Source organism: Panthera pardus, unplaced genomic scaffold (assembly GCF_024362965.1).
Source record: "Panthera pardus isolate Hobbes unplaced genomic scaffold, ASM2436296v1 HiC_scaffold_26, whole genome shotgun sequence".
NCBI lineage: Eukaryota > Metazoa > Chordata > Mammalia > Carnivora > Felidae > Panthera > Panthera pardus.
Genome location: NW_026526832.1, coordinates 29,705,297 through 29,727,226, shown reverse-complemented (window position 1 = coordinate 29,727,226; position 21,930 = coordinate 29,705,297). Strand labels below are relative to the sequence as shown.

General features: G+C 46.4%; 1 protein-coding gene across 3 annotated transcripts in view; it reads right to left on the bottom strand.

Moving 5' to 3' along the window:
* Positions 1-490: 490 nt before the first annotated feature.
* The window catches only part of NBAS (NBAS subunit of NRZ tethering complex), a 329,555-nt gene continuing 308,115 nt past the window's right edge, over positions 491-21,930 (bottom strand). For all 3 annotated transcript variants that reach the window (XM_053891145.1, XM_019451545.2, XM_053891146.1), the window contains 3 exons: positions 19,364-19,508; positions 12,676-12,804; positions 491-912 (listed from right to left, as the gene is read on the bottom strand). In XM_053891145.1, coding sequence (XP_053747120.1) covers positions 637-912; positions 12,676-12,804; positions 19,364-19,508 — 550 coding nt within the window. In that variant the 3' untranslated portion in view covers positions 491-636. The remainder of the gene's footprint in view (positions 913-12,675; positions 12,805-19,363; positions 19,509-21,930) is intronic.

Below are 21,930 nucleotides of genomic sequence, written 5' to 3'. Positions count from 1 at the left end.
GACTCATAAACATGGAGAACAAACTGAGGGTTACTGGAGGGATGGTGGGAGGGGAATGGGCTAAATGGGTAAGGGGCATTAAGGAATCTACTCCTGAAATCACTTTGCAGTATATGCTAACTAATTTGGATGTAAATTAAAAAACAAAAAACAAAAAACAAAAAAACTCAACAACCCTGCGACATAACACAACCCTCATTTTACACATGGTCGACTAAGGTGCAGGGAGTAGAGAACTTTGCCCAAAGTTGCATAACTAACTTGAGGCATTCCTCCTCCGGCCCAGGACATCTGCTCCAACCAGTGACCATCCCACACACACTCCGTTTCTAGCGCAGCCCTACCCACCTCCACGTCCAAATGTCTTTATTCGCTGTATTCTATCCAGAAAAGACGGTTCTGAATAAAGGGTGAGGAGTCGAGTCTCTTAGTCAAGAAGAAAGTACGTTAACCAGTCACGGCCAGAAAGAAAACGTGTACACGACGCTCATCACTTATATACAGCTTTATTTGCATTTTTGGAACCACTGAGAACGATCAGCAGGTGGACACGTGGCCCATTGAACAGCATTTGGCTTTGGGGTTCCTTCCCACCGGGTGGCTGAGAAACCTCGACCACGCAGGCCCGGACCGGACTCACACCCAGTGCTCTCCCGCGCTGAGCGCCGCGTTGAAGGTTCGCAAGGCCCGGTGCGTCCCCCGCACGGCCAGAAGGAGCGACCCAGCTTCGGCTCCGTGGCCGGCCTCTCGCAGGTGTCTGGCCAGCCCCTCTGCATCCCAGGGCCCCTGCTGCGGGCTGGCCAAGAGGTGCTCGATGATTCGCGGGTAGAAGGGAGTAGAGATGCACTTGGCCAGCAGCCTGGCGTCCAGGAGCAGGGAAAGAAGTTCTTGGTCGCAGTTGGAGTCATTCACCTTCAAGAAATGAGACAGGCAAAACATGAGAGGGGCCCAGCTCACTTCTTCCTGCCAGAGAACTCATCACGCACGCCCCCCACTGGCTGCTCCACGCCGCCTTTCTTCCCGCTTTCGTCATCCTGCACCCTTCACCAGGGTTCACGGTGCTCACGCCAAAGAGCACACACGGGGGCGCGAGCCTGAGCTCACACACACGGGACCACAGACACGGTTCCCCGGCAGCAGCAGACGCAGCCACGTGCCAAGAGCCCCGAGCCGCTGCCACAGCTACCAAACACCGAGGGCCAGAAACTGCCAACTGTGTCCCCATCAGCCCTGGAAGTCACGGATCAGGGAAAGGAGGGGTAAGAACGCTGGCACACATAGTGGCAAGTCAGGCGGCCAGGACGGAAGCTGAATTCAGGCCAGTCTCGACTTCAGAGCCCAGGCTTTCAACAACCACAGTTACCATCTCGTTGGTGCTTCGCCACGGCCCATTTTCTTTAACGCCAAACCTCTGCTGTATGTAGAGGCCCAGGCAAACAATTCTTTCTACAACAGAAAAACCTGCTTTTTACTCCACTGAGAAAATATATCCATCAACCCCACTGATGTAACTAGGAAGACGGACAGGAAGGCTTTAGGTCGTTCTTGCTTAAGCCTCTAGAAAGCTCAGTACCCAACTTACCTTTTTAAGACATTTTTGTATTTTGGAGACCAATGTTATGTGGCCTGTTTTACAGGCTCTTTCAGCTCGGATATCCTCTGTGTTTCCTCCCTGGTCTTCTCTGCTTAGTCTCTGTATGGTTTTCGACAGGGTTGACACTTAGCATACGCTTTTCTATTTTCTATTATTTCCACATTTTTTTCTATAAGGAATCAAGTCAACACTCGTCGCACGTCAAAATCCGGAGCTCCTCATTTACATGGGGCTGTCATAAAACAGCTTCAGGACAGTCCTTCCTAATGTCACTGAGCATTTTTAGCAATTTTGGTTGTAGGGACCACAGGAAGAATGTGGCATTTCAAAGCCAATGAACTAATGTTTGGACCAACTATGTTATACAACTGTTCACCGTGTGCTCGTCCTGCATGTTCTGTGACAAGGAGGAAACGCTACTGAAGACGAGGTCAACTGCATCTACGGACTGCAAGAATGAAAGCAAGAGCTGTTCTGAGAATGAGAGTCACCGCCCGCTGTCAGAGAGCATCAGTCTTTCCTGCAACTTAGTGATCCTTTAAAACCAACCGCAACGTCAGTTTCAAGGCCATCTCCTGGGTGACGTTTTCCCTACGTCTCTCACCGAAGCTGATTCCTCCTTCCTTACAGACGTTCTTCCGCGGGAGTAATTTGTAGGTCTGGCTCCCTTGCCAGACTGGGGGCTTCTTGAGGGCACAGAGGCTTTATCCTCCTCTCCCAGCATCCAGTTTAATCAACTGTTGTTACATGGCTGGACGAACCCGCATCATTGAATGCTGTCACACTTTTGTCAATGGCGCAAGTACACCCTAAGAGCGCTATCCCAGCAGAGCATCTGAACAGAGCCAGATTCCAGGACTGAAGAGTCTCTTGCAAACCCCGGGCCTTGTGCTTTTGTCAATACGAACACATGCAGCTCATCCACTTCGGACTCAGGAAGACACTTAGGTTGAGCTCAATTTAGCATCTCTTGCTGGTTTTTGTTTGTAGAGGTGGGATGGTGGGAAAGGAAAGGGCTGTGGAAGACCGGTGAGCACTCTCCACTGGGGTCTGCTTATGGGTTCTGTGTCTCTTCTTTCCTTCCAGCTTCCCTCCCTCTCTTCTTCAGAGCTAGGAAACAGGAGTCTTGACCCCATGTGAGTGCTGCCCCCACTGTCACAGTGTCTTCCATTTGCTGAGGGCCATCCACGTGCCAGTGAGCAACCTTAAAGCATCCTTGCAAGACAGTTACAATCTCATTTGATGGATGAAGAAGCCAGTTCAGTGAGGTCAAAGTCAATGTGCCCAATGTCACGTGGCTGCTGAACGGTGAGCTGGACAATGAGCCCTCATCCTTGACTACTTGTGTATTATTTGTTTACCTCCAGAGCAACGATCTCGTCTTCCTTGTTTATCCCCGCATCCCCCATGGCCAGAACAGTGTTGGCCACAGCTGGGGGCTCAGCAAGACTTGTAGGATGAATCCAAGAATGAGTCAATGTGCCCAATGTCACGTGGCTGCTGAACGGTGAGCTGGACAATGAGCCCTCATCCTTGACTACTTGTGTATTATTTGTTTACCTCCAGAGCAACGATCTCGTCTTCCTTGTTTATCCCCGCATCCCCCATGGCCAGAACAGTGTTGGCCACAGCTGGGGGCTCAGCAAGACTTGTAGGATGAATCCAAGAATGAGTAACCCTAAAGCTCTCACCCTTTCCTTGAACACTACTGCTTTCCTGAGCGCATGTGCACGCACGCACATAGGGCATCTGAGTTACTGTGTGATTTTTTGGTTCACCCTTAAAAACAAAGAATCCCTGCACCCAGCCCTCTAGGAGGGAACAAATGTGTGCCAGGATGCTACAGGCAAATGCTTGATAAAATAGACAGATAAAAGACTCAGAATCCAAACACTGCAGGGCAATACATTCTCTGCTGCCCTGAATAAGTCTTCAAGGCTAGGACACCTTTATTATTCTCTCTGTTTCCTCACGAACCCTTCCTTTGGGGGTCTGAAAGACTCCTAGAAAGGGAGTGATGGATTTTTCCAGCTTGAGGAAGAGACAGGGGTTCTGTCAATGCTCACAGTTACTGCTCCTCTTATCCCTCTCTTCTGTTTGCTTCTCTCCAGGGCGAGGACATCCTCGAAATCGGTTTCCTGCTGGCCAGGTTGGGGTCAGGGGCGGGCGGCCAAGCACCGACCCTCTCAAAGCTCTCGGTCCACTCCCTTGGCTAAGAAAACAGAAGGGGTGCCTGGGTGGCTCTGTCGGTTAAGTGTCAGACTTCGGCTCATATCATGATCTCATGGTTCCTGAGTTCCAGCCCCACATTGGGCTCTGCACTCTCAGGACAGAGCCTGCTTTGGATCCTCTGTCTCCCTCTCTGCCCCTCCCTCGCTCATGCTTGCTCTTTCAAATATAAATAATAAAACATTAATAGAAAGCAAGCAAGCAAGCAAGCAAGCCCAAGGCAGAAGTCACGGAAATGAAATACAATGATTCCCCTTGGGCCCTGGCCCACTCAGATGTTGCTGACCTCCACTGAGCTCTGCGGTGGCCCGGCCAAGGCCTAGGGGGAAATTCTGGTTTAGCTTCTCGTAATCAGGTCCTGAGAAAATGGGAGTGGCTGCCTTTGTTCTATTTCCTTTCTCTGACCTTGCACCTGGCTCTGGCCCTTTGCAAAAGGTACAGAATGGTCAGAGCATACTTTGTAATTGTCACGCACACAGGAAATACCGTGTAGACACTTATACTGTGCACATTTGGGACAAAATAGAGAAAGAACACAGAAAGAAGGATGGCCTTTGTGAGGACTCATTCCAACAACTGCATCTTAAAGAAGAGGGGCTTGAGGGTCAGAGAAGAAATGGATTGGCCAAGGTCCCACACCAGGCCTCCTGCCTCGGGGGCGCCAAGGCCAGACTGACTCATTGTCCTCAGTCCGGCAGGGTGCCCAGAGGTGCCCCAGACCTTCCCAAGCGTGACGGCCACATTCCGAGCTGCCCGCTTAATGTGTTGAGCTTCAACTTTTCTCCATTTTTCTTGTTTTTGACTAACAAAGTACTACAAGTCTGGTAGCCACCCATCCCTCATTCTAACCCAGTGTATTTTCCTTTTTCAAATCAAGAAAAAAAGAAAAGGTGGAAATAGTTTGAAAAAACAAATCCTCTATATGTGGATCCCACAGGAAAATGACTTCCCTCCTTTCCTCTCTAGTAATTCTCCACGTGCAGAGATTTTGTGGTCTACTTCATTCACAATATATTAAAAGATTCGTAAGTGCTTTTACACAGTTTTCATTCTTAAAGATCGCAATGGCTACAAAATAGTCTACTGAATAGAGAGAACAGTTATATACCTTCTCCTGCTACGGATATTTCCGTTGTTTTTAAATGTCTGATATTATCGAAATACCAAAAATCAATTTTTTTATGTAAATGCTTTCTGTGAGTTCTAGAACTTAAATTATCGACCCTGATTTTAGTTGTAGTAAACATTCTAATCTGTTTGCTATTCTGTTTTTATTATTTGTTTTACAGAAGTTTTACATTTTTATAATGTCAGGAAACAAACTGTTCGTTTATGATTTTTTTCTATTGCTTTAAATATTAAAAGTTTTAGAATTCCTCAAAGGATCTGATACACACACACACACACACACACACACACACACATATACACACACACATTTTACTGACTTTTAAAAATATGTAACTTTTTAATTGATCAAGAATTATTTTGGTATACAGTCTGTGGAAAATCACACATTCCTGACATTTGCTTGATTGGTGCTTTTAGAGCTTGAGGAAAAAAATATGTTCTGTCATTTCTGGACTCAGCTGGATGTTGGAAATAAATATGAGACAAGTCCAGGAGGATCAGCTGATTTAATTCCTCTGATCAAATAACTCTGAATTCGAGTCAGAGGCAGTCTGGTCTTGGGAAGAGAAGACAGACTTTGGGCTAGAGACTAATTTCCAATCCTGGTTTCTTTGCTGGACAGCTGTGTGACCCTGTTAAGGACAATCTCTCTGAGCCCCAGACCCGTAGACCTCAGACTATCTCTGCGGGTTGTGATAATCTATGTTTTTAAGTGCCTAACACAATGCCTGGTGCAGAGTTCAAGTTCAGTAAATGGCCGAAGTTGTTACAGTCAGACAAACCAGGCATGATGCATGTTCCAGAAGGAGAGGACATACATCTTATCATAAAATGACTAAATGCTTGCCATCTTGGTCACTGATTGTTTCTTCTGTCAGTAATTAATTTTTGAGAATAAAAGAAACTTTGCAGATCTTGGGAAATAAATCCATTAAAGCACAAAGTGCTATCATCTTCCAAGCCATTAAAATGTTATCTTCTTAATTCCAGTTTCAACAACAGGTAATGAACTTTCTCTGAATTAAAGTCTCTGACTTTATGGATCTATACAAAACTAAGAGTAATTATAGTGATGAGGTAAGCTGAAATTCGGTAGGTACCGGAAATGTATGCAGGGCCTCATTCCAATAATTCTGCAGAAGATTATGTACTATTATTTCACTGTTTGCTGGAGGACAGGGTACCTGTCTCATTTTTACATATACTGCTACTAATAATAAAAGTTATTAAACATCAACTGCAAGGGCAGAAAAATAAAAGGGCAGCACGAGTGTATACTCGGGTAAGGAAAATGCCTGCAGGGTTTCTTTTGTTTTCTGTTTATCTGAAAGATATTCAGACTCCACTTCTCAGCATAAATACCAGCCTCTCCTAGCACGGGATTTCACAGTATGCCTCTTCTGAAACCAAAATTAGGGCAAATCATCGAACTTCTGCTCTAACATTGAGAGAGAATCTTTGAAAAGCCGAGTCTGATCGCTTCTATGACCACAGCAAACACTGCAACGTGGGCCCTGAGTTTTGCCGGTTCCACACTTTGCACGTACCCTGTTCCTACCTTCGTTTCTTGTGCTGTTATTTCACATATGAATGTCCATATCATTTCTTTAAATAGAGGATGTGATTTTATTTTATCTTCACAAACATCCTGCCCATTCCTCACTCCTACACACACTAACAGGCTAGCACAATGGATGCTTAGCACATCTGCTCACACTAAGTAAGTCAATCAACCACCAATGAGGCCTAGAAATCGAATAGATTAACTGACAGGGAGTGAGCTGCCTGTCACCAGAGGCATTCAGCTGAGAACTGTGAGAAGGCAGTATTGAGGGAGCTCTTCAGGGTGGAACAGACTCTCATCAGGGAGGGACTAGTTGGAAGCCTGGATAGAGTTAAAGAGGAGACAAAGAAAGGAAGAAGGTTTCTTGGTTTTGCATAACAGTGTTAATCCAAACGTGTTTTCCTGAGCATCTTTAAGGCTCTCCCCCCTCCAATCTAGACACAGTGCAGTGTAAGTAACGTCTGTGGGCTCCAGTGCCTTCAAGGCAAGACAGAAGAGGCTAAGAGTCACCAATGCTAAATATGTGAAGGACTGTCCACGGAGGCATCTAATCCTGAGCAACTCCATCGGGCAGGGCCAAGATCAACATGTTCAAGGTAAAGGTGCAGCTTTCAATCCCAATCCAGAGGTGCTCTCTTACTATGAGGTTTATCAAAAAATGGCCGAGAGCACCCCGGGAGGTGGTAAGCTCTCGGCCCCCAGCAGTGCTCAGCCAAGACCCAGGTTTCCTAGTGGGTTTGAAAAAGGAAGCCCTATAGTGGGCCACTTATTAGACCAGCTCAGAGCTAATATGATTCGAGATGCTCTCAGCAATTTCATTTCTCGGCAGAGACAACCCGTTTCCAGGATAAGACAGCCTGCCTCGTCACATGAATGCAAGCAGCATTACAGGCTTTGAACACTGGATCTACAGTTTAAATTTCAGCTCCAGCTGTTCCTAGCTGTATGACCTCTGGGTGCGTGTTTCCATCTGTGAAACTAGAATGCCATCTTTTCACAAGATGAGTAAGAAGATAAGGTGAGGATGTGCCCGTAACGATGTCGGGAAAAGAGCCAGTACTGGAAAGACACTGGTTGTCACTAGCTTCAGAGAGGAATGCTTAATTAGGTGACAAGGTCTGTAACCCCTCATCTGTCACCCCTTGAATTCTTCTTTCACTAGGCACTGCAGTCCAGGACGGGCCCCAGGACGGAGGCCGGGCGGAGGCGGTGAGCAGCACTGACGAGGAGGAAGGAGTGACGAGCAAAGCTACCACGAGTCCGGAATTATGAAACGGGGGGTTTCGGTATACAGAACTCTCAGCGATCGATGTCTGCTTACTCTGAGGAAATGAGCGAGTGAGTGACTTTCCCAGTGGAAAATACTCCAGAGACGAGATTCGAACACAGCAGCAGGAAGATTCTTCTTGGAGAGAAGAAAGTTTTGGAGGTGAGCTCGAATCTCACTGGGGCTGATGGACGAGGGAACCCAGCAGTCCATACCGACGGCCCCTGACTCGCAACACTCTTACAATTTTTTGACTTCACAGTGGTGCAAAAGCGATACACATTCAGTAGAAGCACCACTTTGATGCTGCATCTTTTCCTGGGCTAGTAATATGCAGTATGATCCTCTCTCATGGTGCTGGGTGGTGGCAGCGGCCGCGGCTCCCCGTGAGCCACACGACCACGAGGGTCAACAACCAATATGCTGACACATCTTCTGCACCCGGATGGCCGTTCCGTTTCTCACTTTCAGGACAGTCTTCAATAAATTATAGGACACATTCATACTTCGTTATAAAGCAGGCTTTGTGTTACATGATTTTGCCCGACTGTTGGCTAACAGAAGTGCTCCGAGCACATGTGAGGCAGGTGAGGCTAAGCTCCAGTATTTGGTAGGTTAAGTGCCGTAAGTGCACTTTTGACTCACGATATTCCCAACTTGCGATGGATTTATTGGGACGTAAGCCCATGGTTAGCTGAGGAAGATCTGCGCCACGCCGGGGTTTTAATTATTCATCGACAATATAAGCTCTAAGAAAGACTTTTTCTTGCTCCAGGAAAGAGGCTGCTGGCCATTTGTAAGAGGTTACATGCTGAACACTAGAGGCGTGCAATTTCAGAAAAGCTTCGAGAAGGAAATGAAGAAATGCGGTCCAATCTCTGGCATCGGCACTTAACGCATCACCCGCTGAGCTGTAAACACCTGTAAAGCTGTCAGCCTCTTGTAACCAGTAGTGAAGTAACACGTGCCAACAGCAAGCACGTGGCGCTGTTTTCCCACGTGGATCCACGTGCTGCGCAGGCGCGGCTGCCTACCAGCGGAGTCCCTTGGTTTTGTCTTTTAATGTCAACGGGAACTACCGTCAATAACCACAAGGGAGAAACTGAAGTTACTAATGAACCCAGGCCCTCTACTAATGGACAGAGTGAATAGCAAAAGAAAAACAAACACAAAAGCAAACGTTATTATGTTTTTCATTGCAATACCACATATGATTTAAAATAGAAAAACAATTTGATAAGACAGAATAAAGACAGCTAGTCAGGAGTCCTGTAAAAAGGCCTACTGAAACTCTGCCCTTAGAGAAGGGTCACATGACCTTTTAATGGTGCTGGGAGAGCAATGATGAACTACAGCTAAGTTCTTATTTCATTTATAGAGCATTCTTGAAGTGACAAAGTGACAGAGATGGAGAACAGATCAGTAGTTGTCACAGGTTGCTGGGGGCGGGGGGGAGCATGTGGGGGAGGGAGAAGGTGGCTGTGGCCACAAAGGGTCCCCCACAAGAGATCCCTGGGATGCAACTGCTCTGTGTCTCGACCGTAGTGGTGGTGACACAAATCTCCATGGGACAATATTGCACAGGACTTCACACCCAAGTGAGTGCCTGTAAAACCACTGCCATCTGAATAAGGTCCAGAGATTGAATCAGAACACTGCACTACAGCTATGCAACATGCTACCATCAAGGGAAACCATGTGAAGGGTACAAGAGATCCCGCTGTACTATTTCTTCCAATTGAATGCGAATTTAAAATTATCTCAAAATAAAAAAGTTAAAAATTTTTAAAAACTGGAAAACCCTGCCAAACTTCAGCTCTTGGGAGGATGCACAAGGTCTGACGATACTCAGCATTTCCATGAACACGTTTTAAGGTCACAGATGGGTTGGCCTAATGTAAAAACTCAACCTCAGTGCAGGGAATTACAGTTAAGTGCCATTACCAACCTCCCCCAGGTAAGGGCCTCGGTGGTCGGTAAGTAACTCACCTCAGCAACTGACATCTCCGGTTTTGATTTGTGGATCTGAAGGCCACTGAGGTTTTGGGTGTCATCATCACAACCCCAGACAAACCACCCACAGTCTGAAGGGCTATTTCACAGCCACAGGGCTTTAGCCCAATGCTGCACATGACACGGAAGTGTTATGGAGGTAACAATGCTGCACATGACACGGAAGTGTTATGGAGGTAACTCAGCACCATTTACAAATGACTTGGGTGTTGCAGTGTTCCCACTTGGTTTCTTACTGTGATAGCCAGTGGTAGAGGGTGTGCGTGTGTGTGTGTGTGTGTGTGAGAGAGAGAGAGAGAGACAGTATATGTGTATGTATGAGTGTGTGTCAGGGGTGTGTGTGTGTGTGCGTGTGAGACTATGTGTCAAGGGTGTGTGTGAGCATGTGTGGGGGGGTGTGAGTGTGTGCGTCAGGGGTGTGCGCGCGTGTGTGTGTGTGCGTGTGAGACTACGTGTCAAGGGCGTGTGTGAGCGTGTGTGTGGGGTGTGAGTGTGTGCATCAGGGGTGTGCGTGGTGTGTGTGTGTGCGTGTGAGACTGTGTCAAGGGCGTGTGTGAGCATGTGGGGGGGGTGTGAGTGTGTGCATCAGGGGTGTGCGTGGGTGCGTGTGTGTGTGTGTGCACGTGTGAGACTATGTGTCAAGGGTGTGTGTGAGCATGTGTGGGGTGTGAGTATGTGTGTCAGGGGTGTGCGTGGGTGCGTGTGTGTGTGTGTGCGCGTGTGAGACTGTCAAGGGCATGTGTGAGCGTGTGTGGGGGGTGTGTGTGCGTCAGGGGTGTGCGTGGGTGCGTGTGTGTGCGCGTGTGAGACTATGTGTCAAGGGCGTGTGTGAGCATGTGTGGGGGGTGTGAGTGTGTGCGTCAGGGGTGTGCGTGGGTGCGTGTGTGTGTGCGCGTGTGAGACTGTGTCAAGGGCGTGTGTGAGCGTGTGTGGGGGGTGTGAGTGTGTGCGTCAGGGGTGTGCATGGGTGTGCGTGTGTGCGTGTGTGTGTGTGAGACTATGTGTCAAGGGTGTGTGTGAGCGTGTGTGGGGGGTGTGAGTGTGTGCGTCAGGGATGTGCGTGGGTGCGTGTGTGTGTGTGTGTGAGACTGTGTCAAGGGCGTGTGTGAGCGTGTGTGGGGGGTGTGAGTGTGTGCGTCAGGGGTGTGCGTGGGTGCGTGTGTGTGTGTGTGTGTGTGAGACTATGTGTCAAGGGTGTGTGTGAGCGTGTGTGTGGGGTGTGAGTGTGTGCGTCAGGGGTGTGCGTGGGTGCGTGTGTGCAGCAAAGCCAGTCTGCAGGTGGGGAGCCCCCGTTCTAGCTGCAGTCCTCACGGATGCATTCAGGATGGAGAATCTTTACACTGAAACCTGACCTACTCGCCTCTGGAATTTAGGATGCACTAAGGGAGCTCCACGCAGGATGGGTACAGAAGGGTGATGGATAACACGTCACTGTAGTCTTCTCAGAGAGGCCCATGGCCAATTTAGTGGGAACGCCTAAGCAGAGACGACAGTGGGGAGAAGGAAAAGCACTGAAAACATGCAGCCTGATTTTCTTCTGTTTTTCCCTTCTTCCTAATTTCTTGGATTTGCAATAAAAAATGGGCTAAAGAAAAAAAAAACATTGTAATTCTTAGGTTCTTGTCCATTCCCAACACTATGCAGGGTTTATCTGAGCCCAGTTGGATGGGGGGTTACAGCAGACAGGTCCCCTCCACTCCCTACTAATGCCTTGTTTCCAAAGAGGCCCCTGCTATGATCAATCATCAGTGATAATGAAGAGTGGTCATAAAAATCTTTGCAGAAGCTTTATATTATTTCAGAAATACATCTCAATGAATAAATGCATTAGATTCTTTTCATTTTGCTCATTATGACGATTTCCAAATGCAATTATTGTCTACTTTCTGTAACCATAGACCTAACTTTCTGTATCCGTTGTCATTAAATCTCTTCATGGTCTTGTTTGGCAAGTATGTACCCAGGTTCTAGAATTCTCTTCTCCTCTCTTGTCCCTAGAAAACATCCTCTAACATTTTTGTTAAAAAAAAAAAACAAATATAATTAATTGTGTGTGTGAGTACATGTGTGTGAGTATACACGCATACCTAAAATTATATCTGTGTGTGTACTGTGTGTGTACACACTCACAAAGACACACACACACACACACACACACACACACAAATTTTACAGTGAAAGAATGATCTCTACAGAAGGGTTTCAGTAAGGATCATACAATGGAAATTCATTAAAACACAACTCTGAGCTACCTATTTCTAAAGTGTAAAATTTGAAAAGGGAAGTGAAAGTTTCTTCCTTAATCACGATAACAAGACAACCAGCCTTGAGGGAGAAATCTCAAGCCTTGACTTTAGTACGTCATTCCTCAAGCCCAGACACTGCTTCAATGGTGCGTTAGTTTGCCAGGGGAAACAGGGCTTGAGATTTTAGAAGGTGCCAGTAAACATTACCCGCAGCCACTGTCTCACCTTTAATTAGCAGGCAACCAAACACATACATCCAGGCACAGAATCCTGCCTGACGCGACAAATTCCTGTGATCTAAATTTCAAGTGGCAAGGACACGTCCACTTGTCCTGGGCTGCTCTGACATTTCTTTAAAGGGTATACAATACGCTGGCTTCTCCAGAGAAACTGCTTCATCATTCGGATTTGTATTCTCAGCACATGAACACAGAGTCTGGTTCATGAGAGAGGTTTAGTAAATGTTTATAGAATAAACAAATATTTACTTCTTAGACAAGACAGAAACAGTGTGGTCAGAGGATACTGCAGACAAAACAGCCTTAAATCAATCACGGATGTTACTTCTGAGAATGACAATGCTAATTCGTTTCTCCGAAACACAAGCAACGGTAAACTCCACCGGGGATACCTGGACGAAGGCGGTGATGTGCTCCAGCGCCATGGCGTGAAGGCCGTCGTCCTGGCTCTCGAGGAGAAGCTTCAGGGCTGGGAGCGGCAGGGACTGGCTGAGCAGCAATGAGCTCAGCGCCCTCACACCCTGGAACCACAAGGGCAGTTACGTGAGCAAGCAGGCAGGAGGCACTCCGGATGCCAGGCGCTAATCTGGCGGCGTCTTTCCACACCTTTGCTAGGAGGGTGTGTGCAGAGAGCGCACACGGGACCACACTGATTGTTTGGTATCTGCTTCACTCACTTCACCATGGATATTGTCAACATCTTTCGGCCCTATCAGATATTCACTTGATATTCACCAGATATTGCGTTTAACAGCTGCAAAGTCTTCCTCCGGGTGGACACAGGACTGTAATCCATTCTCCTAATCTCTCTGAGCCCTACTTTCCTCACAAGTAAAATGGAGGTAATTATATCTACTTTGCAGTTTTGTGCCTACATGCGTGCGTGTGCATGCGTGCGTGTGTGTGTGTGTGTGTGTGTAGACACTTAAATGATACAAATGATTACAGGTTGTTAATATGATCACCAAGATCCAGTTATCCTCTGCAACAATAAGAATCAGCAACTTACGTATTGAAAAACGTGTTTATAATTCTACTGCCAAGGTGAACTGAATGTTTCATGAAAAGTATCTGTAGTCCAAAAAACTGAAAATGCATTTGAATTTTATTCTCAGCCCTTTATTACCCTAGCTGAACCTGTCATCAGAGAGCAAGAGTTTTATACAAGCTAACAAACGATGGCCCTTCACAACAAAAGTACAAGAACACAGGATATCTGCAAGCTCTTCCTCTCCGCGGAGCTATATGCTCCCCCGGTGTCCTGAATGTAGCTATAACAGAAAGAACAGAACATCTGGACTGAGGACCAGACAGAGAGTGCAACCTCCTTATACAAAACAGGGGTTGTTTTTGAAAACTAAGAATCCCTGTCCCCCATGGGACTGGTCTTTCTCTTACGCTACTCCAACAGCAGCATTCCAGAGAAGAAACACTCTAATTTATGACATTTTAATAATTTCTTTACATTATTATAAAGTCTAGATAAAACAAGGGTGACACAAAGAAGCTCCTATTCAAAGCCCCCAGGAGAAAAGCGTTCTTCAGAATCCCACTCACTGGAGTGTTTTACCCTTTTCTCCTTAGCACATCTCTGCTGGAAATCAGCAAGGCCTTCAATTTCAGACTGGAAGGTTGTACTACGTGAACTTGGGTGGAAATGATCAATACCGGCAGGGGAACACGTTTGTAGAATGTGCACTTCAGGCATCACGGATTCTACCTCACACTCTGTGTGCCCTAAAGCACACGGTCTTACGAGGAACCTCTCCGAGCTCCTGGGCCAAAAAGAAATGCGGATCTGTCCTCTGGGATGCCACAGCCCACAGAGAGTATTTGGGAGGAGGAAATACGGACTCTCACACACGACAATTTCACGCAGCTGTCCTGCACCAACTTGCTTCTGTCGCCCTCCACCTCCTCCTCCTGGAATGTCACAGCGATGTTCCCCCACCTGCACGTTGCTCAGACAGCGCTCAGACCGCACTGCCCAGGAGACCTCGCGGCCACGACAGACTATTCTGTCCAACATGGCAGCCAGGAGCCTCATGCTTACGAGCATTTGAGATCTGGCTGGTGCAACTGAGGCACCGCTTTAAAATTTTTATTCCATTTTCCTGAATTTAAGTTTTAATAACTGCAGGTGGCCAGTGGTTACCGTCCTGATGGTACAGCTGCAGTTTTGAGTTTCTGCAGACCTCTGGGTCTGTGCACAAGAGGTGACCTCTGCTGTTTCTCTTTCTGATGGACCCCTATTGGTTCATTGAGTCTCCGCTGAAAAGGGCACAGGAAAACGCCATCTCCTACCAAGCTGCCTCGGATTTCCGACGTTTGGCAACTCCTATATTCCGACTATACTTTGTCAATATTTCCTACACTATTTGTCATCTTGTGATATTGTAATTAACTCATTTGTTCAGCTGCCTCACTTGAGGGCAAAGATATTTTCCCTTCTCTGTATTCCAAATTTGCTTGGTATAGACTATACCTAAAAATATTTGTATATTACTCCCTCCCAGCACTCATATTTACTTACTCACTAAGTTCTCTGTAACAGGTAAACAGGTATTTCCCAGCAACTTATGATATTTAGACTAAGCGTATCACTTGGCTGACCTTAGCTTTGATGACAACTTTTACCCAAATAACCTGTATACCCCTCTGAGCAAGCACGATGGACAGATTATGCCAAAGTACACGTGCCTAACTGTCTGGGACATGGTACTTAAAGGGACTTACCTTTCCCTTCGCCCCCACTTCCCATCCCCTAAGTTCCCGTATTTAGAAGGTTGTTTTTAATTCGTGGCTCTTTAGAATGCTTTTATATCTAGCCCGTTATTGCTCATGGTTCTTGCTGACTTACGGCCATGACGGTTTTGCTGACAGAAATATACTTTACCTGAAGTATAAGGTCAAGGACATCCAAGAATGGAGGAGTACTTTTTGAGCTACTGAGTACTTTCTATCTCTTAGCTAACAGTTACTGGCTAAATACTTACTCTGTATTTAAATACTCTACTAGGTCCTTCGGTATGTTCCCCTGTGTTACAAGAAGAGTTTATCAGGAGATTTACAGGGGGATCTGGGAAGCTTTAAGAAAGGACAAAGTAGCCAAGAGAACCATAAAATACCTCATCAGCACCTTCCCAGCTCAAACCTGTCTGGCCATCAGGATACAGAACGAGAGGCCTTGACTTAAGAGGAACAGGTGCATCTGGGCCCAAAGCCAGGCCAGAACCCCGCACAAATGTGATTCATGGTGATGTCCCCAAGGCATGGTCCCTGTGGCTGATGGTTGTCAAAGAAGCAGGACCGGTCCACTAATGGTCCTTCTGTCCTTGCACAGCCCTCCTGCTCGTCCTGGGGTATCCTGCACCCAAACGTGCTGCAGGATCTACAGCAGGAGCAGAGGGGCACAGAGATGCAGGTCATCTGATCTGCAAATCAACTCTAGACTCTATCAAAAGTACCTCAACTATGAGAGAGAACAATCACACTGAGACTTAGAGGCTGCAGATTAGCTAGGCTCGCTCATTAGCTGGGCCTCTAACTCCCAAACACCTGACCCAAAGCATGTGTGACTCTAGTTCATGCTGTGCTTCAGCAAAACCAGGGACTTTCAGGGTCAGTCACAAAGAGCTGCAACTTGGAAGTTTAAATTTGTAAATGCCAAGAATCTGTTTTATGCTGGTTTCTAATTCTGAATATCCCCCATTCCTGAGAATGCTTCATATATTGCCATGGATACAAGCTAAGAAGGATACAGAACTTTCAAGACTATAGAAATATGATCTGCAAGCAGCACTGATTTTATCCTTCTGGTAATATTTTCCATCAGCAAAACCAACATGGCGGGAAGTAAACAAGAACCAGGAACAACGGCAGGCATTGCATAAAGACATTCTGAAGAGTCACGAAGAACAGAAAACAATCTCTAAATATGGGAACTCAGTGGGGAGACAGGAAATGTGGATGAAGTACCCTGTCCTAGACAGTTGGACAAACGTACTTTATAAACCACAGAGTAGAGCAACCAAAAGTAGTAGATTTTTAAAAACTGAGTCATGGATCATTTTACCACCAGAGTGATATTAAATATTATGCACTTCTGAAATTAGACAATGCAATTTCCAAAGGTGGTAAAATAAACTTAAGAAGACATTTCCATTTCTTAATTACCATGTTCCTTCCTCTGTAACCATTTTAACTCACATTTGAGCACCTTTAACAATCAATAAAAATAGTACCTAACATTTGCAAGGTTCTTTTAATCATGGCATCCTAAGGAAAAAAAATCTGTAAACATGCCCAAATTCAAGACAGAAGTGAGGCAGCGTAAGGAAAATAAAGAAAAGTCACTGTGGCAACACAACTCGTTTGATAATGATTATCTTTCACCTTATCAAACCGGAACAGAGAAGCGCTAATGGCTTACTTCAACATGGGCTTTAATCCAGTACCTTCCCCCCTGCCCCAAGAGAATCGGAGGCTGATGGAAACTCGTGATTAGGTGCTTTGGGTGCAGTTGGAAATAGCCTCCAGTCAGCCTTCTCAAAGGCCTGGAGACCTTGGGGAATACTCAGAACTAGAGTCCCCTCAGAGATCACATGATCTAACTCCTTGTTTGTTTCCGGGGCCAGAAAAGGGAGGGACAGAGCATCTGGCACTTTTCTCATGGCCACAGATCATGCTGTGGCCCAGTCCGGAGAAGGACAGTACAATTTGCTGCATCACCAGGGCTCCTGCTGCTCTTGTACATCTGATATCCCCTGCCCTTCAGGTGCTCCCAGTCCCAAGAAAGAGGACAGGCTCTAATCCCCTTCCCTGGTGTGTGAGGAATACTCTAATAGACGTGTGCTTCAGGCACTGTGCTATGTATTCTGAGCTCCTTAAAACACTCGGGAAGCATTGGTCCGATGATTCTGAGATTAAGCGGGACCACTGTAAATAAAATATTATTCCATTTGTCAAGGCACCTCAACCTGGCCGTAGAAGCATATTAGGGAGCTGAATCATTATAGTTATTTAACTTCTCGTTCAATCACCAACTCTTTTTTTTAAATAGGAAACAGAGCATAATTTACAATGTGTTAGTCAATAAAAAGAAGAACGACACACTTCTCCCTGCATGTCCTCGAAGGTCGCCCCTAAACTTCACCTGCAATGCTGACAGCTCTCACTACTGCTTTGGACACTCAGATAGGTTTATCATCCGCTGCCGGGTGGCTGCAAGATAACACATGTAACTGTTACTGAACCTCAATTATGTAATGAATGGTATGATGTCAAGGTCAAAGATGCAGTGGCCATGTTCTCAGCTAACTTACATTCCTTGCCTCAGAACTAATGGTAGTAAAACCAAACCAATGAGGATATTTAAATAAAAACCAAATTCTCCAGGTAATGATAGAGATCTCGACACACTAGAGCTAACACACTACAGGCCATTCTTGAAGGAAGTATCATAGAAAAGGGGGATGACAATGAAGCTTATACAAGCACATAAAACATGCACATTCAATATGCAGACACCCCAAGCGTAGGAAGCATGGCTCACTAGGAAGTATTTATTTTCCAAGCATTCAGGTGGAACGTCGGTTTGATGACCAGATCCGCCCTTTGTTGCCCGAGTGACCAGGAGCCAGACCTTTGCTCTCAGAGCCTCAGTTCCATCAGCTGTTAACTGAAGGTCAAGGAGCCTCCTTACCGGTGGTGGAGAGGGTTAAGTGGGACGATGGAAGTGGAAGCCCAAGAGTGGTAGCAAACGCTAGTTACCGCCATTACCAGCAGCTTGCGATACAGAGACAGTCGGTCCTAAATAGTGCTTCCCTAACTCAGATTCGGCAGAACTGGCATTTCTGGGGTTTGGTCCTGACCTAACGGTGCTTGATCTTAGGTTATGGTAAGGCGAAGGTGAACCCCTCATCACGTACATACCGCTCACCTTGGTGAGGGCAATAAACTGTGTTGAGTCCCCGCTCCACACAGTAGGTTGAAACCCGCTGCAGGTGAGTGATGACACAGCCATGGTGCCCGCCCTTCCAGTGCTCACAGCGCAGTGCGACAGATCACAGGTAGGTAAGTAGCGGAGACAAGCAAATCACACACTGTGGCATAAAGGGAAGTTATTTCTGGTGTTGGTACTTTAAATATTTTATAGAAGAATTTTGTCATTCTGGTGGTTGGAAACCTTCTTTAAATGGAGAAAATATTTTAAAATTCGATCAGAACACACTTAGCCAGTCCCTCATTCAGAAAACAATCCATTAAATGTACATTCATAATGAGAATATCTTCCTTGAGTGATTACTGAGAGGATTCGAAGCATCATATTTACAATTTTATTTTCAAGTTTACCTCCTATGTGGCAGGAACCTGAAAACCAATTAATCAATTTAGTGCCATTATCCAAATGCTTATATTTAAGACATGTAGAAGTTGCTCAAACAGCACACTGCTGAGGTCAGATTCACAGCAGGGAGCTGTAATTAATATGTACTTATTTGAGAATGTACAAATTTACATATATTAAACAAATGCCTCAGTGACAGCCAAATTATGGGGTCAAAGAGAGAACGGTGGTCAAAAGGGAGGTGGCTGAGTCTTTACCGTGTTTACAGAGATTAAACATTGTGGTCATGTGATGTTCCTACGACAATGGCAGAAAGCACGGAAAAGCGAGAGCGGCTGGCCACCTGCCCAGAGGGGTGCTAACGCTTCCCACTCCATCACCACCTGGTCCGGTTCGGGCAGAGACAACACAGGGGCTGGCTACGCAGACCCCTGGGGACGTAAGCTTGAGTTAGACATGAAAGGGCATCCAAGAGGAACTGGAAGCTGAGTCACACCCTAAGATTTGCAAAGGGAATCGGCTTCAGAGCTCCAGCAGACAGAAAACCACCTCAAAGCATCCTTTCAATATGACTTTTCTTCATTTGATCTACTAGAAATTATGGGCCTTTGCCTACTGATAACTTCAGCCAAGTGTTCCTCAAGCAGAGTCGCTGATGACTGCTTCTAATAAAGACTTTGGACAAGGACAAGGGATGCCCCCCGGGAAAGCCACTTGAAATACCCGCTTACCTCTGCGGGGAGCATCTGCTTGGTGTCATATAAAGAGCGGCACATTCTCAAAACCTCATTCCCCAGTCCGTCCTTGTTCTCCGATGTGCACCTGGTCAGCATGGCTGTTGCCAGTCTCACCCACGGATTGCTGGTTATGCTGGACCTGAGGGAGGAAAACACGAGACACTGGGAATGGATGATTAACGCTCTAACAACTGCGGTACGGAATTTTTAAAGAGAAAAGAAATGCCACCTTTTGAAGCAAATGCTTTGGGCAAACTACAGTCACAATCTAGATGCTGCGTTCCTCCTTCAAGTCTGTATTGTAGAAGGGAGAACATCTCACAGAGAAAACAGCTTGCTGTGGCATTACCAAGTGCCCAGCAGCGAGGAGGCCGTGGGCAGACACTATGAGCAGAGGCTGCCCTCGGGCCAAAGGCCGGCTCCCCGGCTTCCTACTTGGGTGACTCAGGGAAGTCACTGAAACTCTCTCAGCCTAGTCATTTAGTGCTGGGGAAGCCACCCAACCTCTCTGGGCCTCAGTTCTTTTTCATTCTGAAAGAGCAATCTAATGTTTTCTTTGCAAAATTGGTTTATTCAATGAATGATGTTTGTAATTGTGAATTATCGCTCTTAATTGCAGGCACATTTCACTATCTACTACCTAAATAATGGCTTTTGTTTATCATAGGATTATGACAGACTCGGGGGTCAGGGCGGGGCTGAAGGACACAAGGGCGCAGCAGAGGTCAGCCTGTGAGCACAGACCGAGGAAGCAACACATGAGCAGTAGAGACATCACACTTCATACAGCTTCCTTATTTCTGAAACATAAAAGCATCCAAAAGTTTGCTCTGTTTCCTTCCTCTGAATGTCAGGACCTCACGTTTCATACCAACATCACGGTTTACATCTCAACAGACAAGGTAAAGGCACATTCGTCCCACGGCCTCAGGAACAGGGTACCAATTTGACTCAGATACATTAAAATACTTTTCCTATTTATGAAGATTCTGTTGTCTCATTAGCACGGCTCTAGAGTCTAGACACTGAACACCTAAGGATGGTTCTTCCCTTGAAAGGGCCTTATCCCTCGCCCCCTAAGAAAAATGTCACGTGTAACAATGACAAAGGGACTCGCCAGCCTCTGGCAAAGCCTTTGTGTCTCAGCTCAAACGAACAATGCGTGAGGACAGAGTCCTGCTTATTCAAGGTACAAAGCTCTGAGAGTGTCTGGTAGACTGAGGAGTCTTCTTACATGCAAGGACCCACCCTCTGCTTTCCTGTTTCAAAGTCTGAGTTCCACCTTTCTGGGTTTTCCCTACCAGGCCGCCTCACTGCAGTAGGAACACTGGCCTGCCCAAACAGTGGACCCCGATGGGCCATGTGGCTTTGACGACAATTATCAAGATGTACTTTGCACCAGCCAGCTTTGATACACTGGATGAGAATTATACATGTCCCATAAGTACGAATCTATTATTCTTCCCATGCATTTTCCCACAGGGGAATAAAACTAAAAAACCAGAGTTGGTTCCAGTAAATTAGCAATCACGTGGACCAAGCAGATTTCTCAGTTTTTACCTTTATTGTGTTAACTGGCTACATTCAGTCATTGTCACACTATCCTTCCCTTCCTCCTGCCTTTCCTGATTTTTCTCTCCTCTTTCCTTAACGGGGGGTGGGGGGTGGTGATTTTGGAAGTGAGGTCACACATTTGATTGTCTGGGAACAGAAAAGGGACTCAAAAGTACTTTAAAGAATCTATTGGTAAGGTGTCCCATCATACAGTGTCTTGTGGTGAAACACAAATTCGGGAAAGGAAAAAAGCCACAAGAGACCACTTTATTTGACTTATCCTCAGGTACCCGCTGGGATGGAGACACAGCTGGTCAGAGGGGTTAGGCAGACCGGTAGTGCATTGTTTCGATTCTACTCATTTCGTAAAGGAGGTTTTTAGAACACAGGTTAGCAATTTAGTGATTTCACTTCATTCTGGCTACAAAAGAATATACCTTTAAAAACTGAGGTTTTAAAAACCTGCTAATGCATTAAATGTTTAAAATGCAATCCATGCCTTAAGCGATTAAGCTGAGTTCACTTCGTGTGGGCGAGCCAGTGTTTCGAAATGGTCATTGTTCTAAACGTCACAAGAAACTGTCAAACCACAGTAAGCTCATCTACTAGACGGTATCGTTTTCCGATTTTGAAAAACTCTCTTTAGACCGAGAGATCCGTTTGGAGGGTATGAAGGAATCCGCAACGCAACCCCGATCACTTTCTTAAAAAGCAAAGCGTTACTGACAATCTAATTAGTGAGTGAACCGCACACCATCATCACATAAGAGCTGCTTGGGAACCGTCCAGAGAGGCGGGCTCAGCAGGCCCAGCGGGGGACCCTGCTCCCAACGAGAACCCGTGGGCTCCGGGGCAGCCCCGTCGTGACAGCTGGGACCCAATGGAAACTCTGCTCCGATACACGGTCACGTGGGAAACTGAAGGCTTGAGTGTGAGAAGCTGTACTGCAGGGCCTCAAATAGGGAAGGTGAGAACCGAATCTTAAAAGCTACACATCCGCATGTCAT